At 42.0% G+C, this 8,287-nt stretch overlaps 1 protein-coding gene across 1 annotated transcript; it reads right to left on the reverse strand.

The window, feature by feature from the left end:
* Positions 1–628: 628 nt before the first annotated feature.
* npas4l (neuronal PAS domain protein 4 like) lies at positions 629–7,404 on the reverse strand. Its single transcript, XM_061837730.1, has 8 exons — positions 7,227–7,404; positions 7,012–7,157; positions 6,831–6,936; positions 5,175–5,436; positions 4,984–5,093; positions 3,715–3,856; positions 987–2,167; positions 629–903 (listed from the first exon to the last, which is right to left on the reverse strand). Exons 1-8 carry the CDS (start codon positions 7,402–7,404, stop codon positions 875–877), a joined length of 2,154 nt encoding a protein of 717 aa, XP_061693714.1. The 3' UTR covers positions 629–874.
* Between the last annotated feature and the right edge of the window lie 883 nt (positions 7,405–8,287).

Below are 8,287 nucleotides of genomic sequence, written 5' to 3' on the forward strand. Positions count from 1 at the left end.
ACTCGCACTGCACTTCTTTTTAGGAAAGTGGTACGTCATTGTTTTCATTTTGGGAAAGAAAAAAATGTAAATTAATCACTACTTCATAAAATAAACCAGAACTGTCTTAGATCAGTAAAAAGAAGATGAGGATTGTTTTATTTACATTTATATTTGAACAAGCTGCTGCAAGAGGACATTGAATACTGGTTCATAGTACCGCTTAAGATGTGAAACAAAAGGCACTGATAACATCATTCTTTGGAAATCTAATGGAAAAATATCTTAACATAGCTAAGAGGTGGCAAGTTCAACAAAATAAATACAATCAATTTTTTTAAAAATCCAGAATTAGAATGTAGTCAGATGTACCGTTGAGGTAGGGTGTGAAAACAATCATTATTTTCATCACAGCACAACATATAAAATCCATTATTATCTCTCAGTGTCACGCCAACTTAATAACAATAGATGCTTTCTGCTAAAATACTCAATATAAAAATGATTCATTGAAATGAACACGTTTCCTGTGGAAAACGGCATTGATAAAGTGCTCAACAGTAAAGTGTACTACAAGAAAGTATTTCCACTGTAATGTTTTATCACTATTGTTATTATTATTATTATGATTGGAGTTGTACAGTTTTAAGCACCCTTTAAAAAAAAACACACCAGCAGGAACCAAAGAGAAAGATGAGAGCATGTTGCAAAAATGAAGAGAAATCTTAACTTGGGATATGTTAAAGATTCAGAGATACACTTGGGGGGAAATAGTCTTTTTGTACAATATGTCCTTTGAATACATCTTTGTCATAATGTTCTTTGAAACTGCCAAAGGACAATTTTCCTGACAATATGTCATACAAAGGGTAGCGTCGTAAGTCACAGACTTATTTCAGTACAGCTTTTCCTCAGCAAGTCCATCTGAAAAAAAAAAGAACAAAAAAAATATAAACATTACCCAAGTGTGACGGTGAGTCTTCAAGTGTGTCCTTGATGGAAATTACCTTGCTGCACGTTACTCTGCAGTGAATAGTTGAGTTGATGCAACTCAGCGGTTTGGTCGTGGCATCCCAACTGCAAAGTGAAGGGAACTAAGGCAAGGTTGTTTGGAGGTAACAAGTTCTCCGGGGTGGTCGGCCTGAGGCTGAGATGATCAAAGTGTTGGGGTGTACACACACTTTCCTGATGGTGGCTAAAGTCAGCAATGTCAGAGCCTTTCTTTGAGACCATGTCCAGATCATTGAGGAGACTCTCTAAAACACCATCATTCATCAGTTTACCGTGAATGGGAGAGGGGGGAGCAGCGTGGCCGGGCCACTGACACGATGAGGAGGAAGAGGGCAGGCATTCAGCGGGGGCCACACTTTGGAGCAGATCGAGGGGGCCGACCATGTCAAACGTCGAAGCCAACGAGGAGATCTGCTGAGCCAGAATGCTGATCTCAGTCTGTTCCATCTGGCTGTACTGGTCAGGCATCATGGAATGAGGGGAATGGCTGGGGGTGGGAAGACTGGAATGTAGCACGTACTGTGGCACATGATGCACTTGGTGGAGGCTGCCCTCTTGTGGCTGCTCCAATAGGCCAAAGTCATCTTGATGCAAGGCGCAGTCCCCAGAGCTCTCACTCAAGTCAGACATGGCCAAGGTGTCTGGAACTAATCTGGCATCGGATGCACAAGATGGGAAATCGTAGATTGGAGAGGAGGGGGAGGCTGGAGAGAGAGGATGGAAAGTGGCGAACACTCCCTGATCAAAGGTGAACTGTGAGGGCAGGGAGCGGTGAGGTGCAAGGTGGCAGGCGAGCGCGGCCTCGGGGTAGGAGTAGTAGGACGGAGAAGCGTCCGGGGAGGACAGCAGCTGATCGGCGTATCTGTGCACATCCGTGTGGACGACGAGGCTCAGCTCCTCCCGCTGCACAGTGGAGCTGGAGGACGCGGGGCTGTAGGGAGGGGTGAAAAGCACAGGGCTGTCCTCTAAAGGAGGAGGGGGGCTATCTCCATCATGGAGGTCTTTATCACACTCCACCCTGGCTTTGGAACATGTCTCCTCACTTTGGCTGTTTGGATTCCTCTGCCTCTTAAAACCTCTGGAGGGGTTACTCTCTGCCTTTTGGCTCTCCGTCGGTGATGATGGCCTCAAAGGATCATCGCTCGTTTTCCTCTGCAGATATTTGCCTTCTGTTTCACTAAAGGATCACAGAACCATTTTTCGAAAAATAAAGGTTTCAAGAAAAACTAAATGAACTAAAAGACACTGCAACAAATTGAACAAGACAAGCAACCTCAGCCAATAACACTGAACTTCAGCTCATTTACTTTGGCCATTCTGCATAAAATCCCTTCATAAACCCAAATCTTCCCCCCAAAAAGTATTCAAGTCCCCTGAAATCTTGTAGAATCAAAACTCCGCCGTGACATTACGCTTCCACAAGGCCATAGCATTCAAGCCGGGCAGGACTGCAATTTATCTCTTCAACTGGTATTAATAGACTCTTGGCTTTGTCAATTAAAAAAATAAATAAATAAAGGCCATCTAACATAAAGTCAGTGATTTGTTTCTATCAAATGGGTGAAAATAAGTGCTGAAAATGTGCAAAGACTGAGTTTACATTTGTCTTATGTGCCCTGCGATTGGCTGGCAACCAGTTCGGGGTGTGCCCCGCCTCCTGCCCGTTGACAGCTGATATAGGCTCCAGCACTCCTGCGACCCTTGTGAGAATAAGCAGCACAGAAAATGGATGGATTTTTGGGGTGTGGCCAAGTAAGCACTTAGCTTTTTGCGACAAGTCGGTCCCCCGCAACCAAATGCTTCCATTTAATCAGAGGCTATTCACAGCACTTGCGAGGTTACTTAGTCATAATACCAACCAATTTCCACTACCACAGCAGTCAACTTTGCAAGCTATGCCAAAAAAAAAAAAAAAACATCTTCCCTGAAGTGATGGCTTTGTGTGCATGGCGTACTCAGTGAGGTGGTGCTGAATTGCAAACCAGCTGGCAAGCTCAAGGCTAGTGAGTTAGCTGACTTGCAGACCGGTGCCGGCACTATCCAATTCGCAACTGCCTTGCAGCGTGTGCCAAATGCAGTTTCTCACAACAGACCCACTTCAGGTAAAAATGAACAATTTATAATTCGCTTGTCCAAATTGTCACCGCTTTTGCTTGGTGTTGTGTGGGAGTGTGTGGGTAATACAGACACTTCAGGGAAATTATTTGAGTGAATGGTGAAGGTTGAACACACAGAACCCGGGAGATGGAAGGAGGGCTCTAGTTTTCACAATTCTGGAGCCTTATATATACTTGGTGAATTTTATGTATTCAGATTTGGCAGACTTAACAATATTCTATCTAATTAATGTTTTTTGTTTTTTTACTTTGCAGGAACTTTAAATTTGGTTTCCTTATTGTATTTTTCCCCACAAATAAAAATAGAGACAGAAAATAGCACAAAAGAGGCTAAACTTTCTTCTTAAGAATAAAGACATCTTTATGTTTCCTACACTTGATAAAAACATGGAAAACATTTCCACGCAAAGCACAGAATGAACGCCTTCCACAAATTACTACATCTACATTCACCGAAATGGTAAGTAGTTGTTTTACTAATTGAATTATCTTTCCATGCCAGTCCATCAAAATATCGCATATCGTGAAATTGGTACAAAATAAGGTTTGGGGCAACTGTTTCAAATGATGCATGGTCTTTTAAAAACAGTGTTGACCTTTGCTGTACCTGATGATGAAGTGAGTGCAGTAGACATATGTAGTCTGGCACTGAGACTCTTTGTTAGCACAAATGTAGCTCCAGGTCCAAGACAGATCTTTGCACTGTAGTCTTAGCACCATCTGCACTTGCAGGCTCTCGTCTGCTTGTACTGAAGAAGAAGGAGGAAGCGGATATATTTATTGTATTATCATGCAAAGTCACAAACATAATTCTCAAAATTATTAATTATAATTAATATTATAATTTAAATATATATATATATATATATATATATATATAATTAATTCTCAAAAATTACAATTGAAGTGTCTGGATAATGGAACCTGGTGTCAAGTAGGTCAATTTAACACCACTCTATTATGAGTCCCAAAAGATATTTGGTTAAAATTATTTTGCGGCTTGTTTAAAAGAGGAACTTAAAGCCTTGTCACATGCAAATGTAGTGCACATAAGTAGATTGCTGTATTCAGAAACATCAATTCATCCATCCCTTTTCAGAGCTGCTTATCCTCACAAGGGTCACGGGAGTGCTGGAGCCAATCCCAGTCGTCATTGGGCAGGAGGTGGGGTACACCCTGAACTGGTCGCAGGGCACATAGAAGCAGACAACAGCTGCACACACAATCTCACCTCTGGGCAATTTAAAGCGTCCAATTAATGTTGAATATTTTTGGGATGTGGGGAAACTGGAGTGCCCGCAGAACACACTCCCAGGCACGGGAAAAACATGCAAACACACACAAGCGGGCCAGGATTTGAACCCCAGTCCTCAGAACTGTGAGGCCAACGCTCTACAGCTGCATCACAGTGCCGCCCCTATATAAATATATATATTTACTTTATACAAAATTTACCACTAGGAAGTTGGATTATTACTGAAGAAAAAATACAATTTTGATTTAGAAATCAGGCAAAAATTGTATTAAATATGAGTTTCGCTTTTTTAATTGAACTACAAACTTTTCTAAACTATTCTACTTGATTGAAATACACTAATAGTTTCCTTATATCCAGGTGAGTACTTGCAATGATAACGTTCATATCGAAGACCAAATTTTAAAAAAATGCAAATAATTTATGGTCGCAAAGATTGCCTTGGAGTAGTTTATAAGCCTGTCAAGCCCTAATTGTTGGAAAAATACAAATTTAAAACATGGACCTCAACCCAAAGCACAGTTTACTGAACAAGAAAGCTAACACTGTTTGTCTCATTAGAGCATGATGAAAAATGAATAATTAATAATGTCAAGGACCTCACATGTCTATGTGACTTACATAAATGTCTGTGATGATTCACAGTGAAAGCTAAATCTTGGGGGTGGACTAGGCTGTACCATGATTGCCCAACCAATTCTTCTGCTGAGTAGCCCAAAAAATATGAAACACTGAAAGAAACAAGCAAAATATTGGTCAGTACGCAGAATACCACAAAGATTATTTCACTGGAAGATGTGACCTGATTGTACCTGTCTGAGAGTCGAGTGAAGCTCATGTCAAGCGTGTGCACGCTGTCGAAACTGGGGCACAAGTGCGACTCCACGCCGATGAGGCGGTCCACTGTGGGGGTGCACAGGGCCACAAAGAGGGGCTTGCCTCTAATAGAGATGGGGGAGGAGGAGGGGCACGGCTCCGTGAAGAACTGGAAGCTGCCTCGAACCAGCGTGGTGCAGCTGTTACGCTGTGGCTTGAAGGTCTTGGAGGTCTGCATGCTACATACAAAACTCGCCTCTACAGGAAAGAAAGAAGGTAAACAAGTTGTACATACGTCATTTAATGGTCTCAATTTGGCATTGGTAGCACAATAACATCAAATCTGCTTTGTGCAAAACAATTCAATTGGCAGTGTATTTGTGTGTAGTCACAGTTAACTATGGCCATCAACCTATATTTTTTTTTTAATTAATATTAGTTTTAGCTTTCATCCCTCCACTAATTTTGGTTATTTTATACTGAGAAAAAAACATAACAGGTCATATGATTGCTGCCCGATAACAAACATACAGGGTTGATATAAAAAGTCTTCATACAGCTGCAGAACAATTTTTGTTTGTTTGTTTGTTTTGGTGGCAACTCTTACAAAAGTTTCTGAACACAGCCACGTCCCCACTTATAAGAGGGTGTTCACACTTGTTCAATAAGATCTTAGTTGTTTATTTTTACTGTACTCACAAAGCTGTTTTTTCCAGGTTGTAAACTGTTATAAGTCAAATCAACACTGGAAAAAAAGTTTTCAAATTATTTATCTTGGGCTATTTTTTTTTTAAGGCTAAAAAAACCGAGCATTTGAAAAGGGCTGTGTAAACTTTTTACATTTACTGTAGCACCACATTTTGCAAAGAAAATAACACACAAACAAACTGTACATAGAGTTATGTGTAAATTTGTGTTTTCTTCAAAATGTTACGTTCATAAGTTTTGTGTCAAAATCCATCCATTTTCTTTGCCACTTATCCTCACAAGGGTCCCAGTGCTGGAGCCTATCCCAGCTGTCAACGGCAGGAGGCGGGGTACACCCTGAACTGGTTGCCAGCCAATCCCAGGGTTAGAGAGATAGACAACAGTTGCACTCATAATCACACCTCGGGGCAATTTAGAGTGTCCAATAAATGTTGCATGTTCTTGGGATGTGGGAGGAAACCGGACTGCCTGGAGAAAACCCACCGAGACATGGGGAGAACATGCAAACTCCACACAGGCGGGTCCGGACCTTGGAACTGTGAGGCCAACGCTTTACCAGCTGATCCACTGTGCCACCCTTGTGTTAAAATGTTTTTGAAATTAGAGATGATGCATTTGCATAGACAACCACAATATCCAGTACATTCTGTTTTTTAAAAAAAATCATAGATCATGTAAACAGCTTTTTTAAAAATTTGCATGAAACTCTCCCATTCATAGCGATGAAAGATGAAGAATGAACCATGTCCAGTGAAATCCTTTTAAAAAAAAGATTTGTTTCATGGCGAAGATACTATTTTAGGCCTATATTATGATCTCGGGACCTGACAGACTCATAAATGTTACTATTTCAAGTAGATCTGTTTGACACATAAATAAAATGCCTGTGGTACACTATTGTTTTAAATTGTGTCCCCAAACTCTAAGACGTTTTTCAGTATTACCTGATGATGTGGTATTTTCATTGTACCCCTTCAGGATGGACTCGATCATTTCAATATCCCTGCGCTCCACCATATCATATATGCTGTCTCCTTGAAGGACGTCTACCTGAGAAAGCAATGAACAATGTTACCTTGTTATTTTGTTTCTGTTATGAAAACGACACCATATTAACAGACTCGCCATGGAAAGGCCGAGATATTCCGATACATTTTCAGACATGTAGACCAGCCTCCCTTGGACAGTAGTGACCAGGATGAAACCGTGCAAGGCCTGGAGAAAGGCCTCCTTGGGAAAAGAGCGGGGGAGAGCCTCACCGGAGGGGAGTCCTGAAGGAAAAAACACGTCAGTTCATCCCCAACAGGCGCCCTAAAAGACGCCAGCTTTTCTCGACTCACCCTGGAAGAGAACCGTCTTCCTGATGTAGGTGCACACAGCAGCCATCGAGTGCAGGTAGGAGAGGCGCTCCTGATCCTCCGAGGGGATGGGAAGGAGAGCTCGCATATTCCTGATCTCATAATTGATGTGGTCCCGCCGAGCTTTGGATGCTCCTTTGGTTGATCTGTGAGGAACCATGACGGCTGACTTGAAGGAAACTAAAGCGGGCAAACTTGTTACCAGTGCCTCACTTGCATCCCAAAAACCACATGTGCGTTCCTCACCGGCTTGTTTCAAAAAAGAGACAAGGCAGCCATTTGTATAAACTAAGCCCTTTTTTCAAAGAATCAAATCGAGTGAGAGAGTTCGAGTCTCTTTTCCCTCCACGCGAAAGCCCACTTTGAACATGAATGGTTCCTATGGAAACTGCTGTGATGAGAGTATGATGTAGTGTCTGCAGTGGAGGATGAGGGCTCTCAGTGGACTTGGTGCGTGCGAGCGCGCGTGTGTGTGTGATCATTATCTGTCCTGAGCATTTTTATAGCTGCCGGGGGGGTTTGAGTGTGGGGGCGTCACACTCAAAGGGGAGGTTGGGCTTGTTTTGCCTAAAGAAGCTACAACGGGAGAGGGCACCCCACGTCACACGGACACTCACAAAAGTATCACTTTTTTTTTTTTTTCCACTCGGGCTACTCACATTAAAGGGACAGATAATTAAATACAGCCTGGTTGGGGATGCACTGCAATTACGTGAGTACAAGGTGCAGGATAAAGGCAAATATTTTCTCAAATCCCCCAATGTGGCTCAAATTGATATTCATCCCTCAAGATGCTTCTATAGCAAGCCATCAGATTTTATAAATGCTGTGACTCTGTAATGTCACAAGAGTATGTGTAGTACACTCTAACACCTCAATATATCGGATGGGATCCAGGGCAAGAGAGCCTCAGATAAAAAGTGCCATTAACATGTAGTAATTCAATTTTAGATTTCCATACATCATATTTCTCTGGTTCAGTGACGCGGGAAAATTGATGCAATCCCTGTTGATTTCAGACAAATGGCAGACTACACTGGGCT

This window comes from Syngnathoides biaculeatus, chromosome 12 (assembly GCF_019802595.1).
Source record: "Syngnathoides biaculeatus isolate LvHL_M chromosome 12, ASM1980259v1, whole genome shotgun sequence".
Classification (NCBI taxonomy): Eukaryota; Metazoa; Chordata; class Actinopteri; order Syngnathiformes; family Syngnathidae; genus Syngnathoides; species Syngnathoides biaculeatus.

Bases quoted from the DNA above. Each gene is read 5' to 3' on its own strand.
- npas4l (XM_061837730.1), bottom strand. From the start codon at position 7,404: ATGGTTCCTCACAGATCAACCAAAGGAGCATCCAAAGCTCGGCGGGAC. The intron at 6,937-7,011 runs GCGAGTCTGTTA...TTGCTTTCTCAG, and splicing joins AATATCTCGGCCTTTCCATG to GTAGACGTCCTTCAAGGAGA. The intron at 904-986 runs GTAATTTCCATC...TTTTTTTTTCAG, and splicing joins GCAGAGTAACGTGCAGCAAG to ATGGACTTGCTGAGGAAAAG.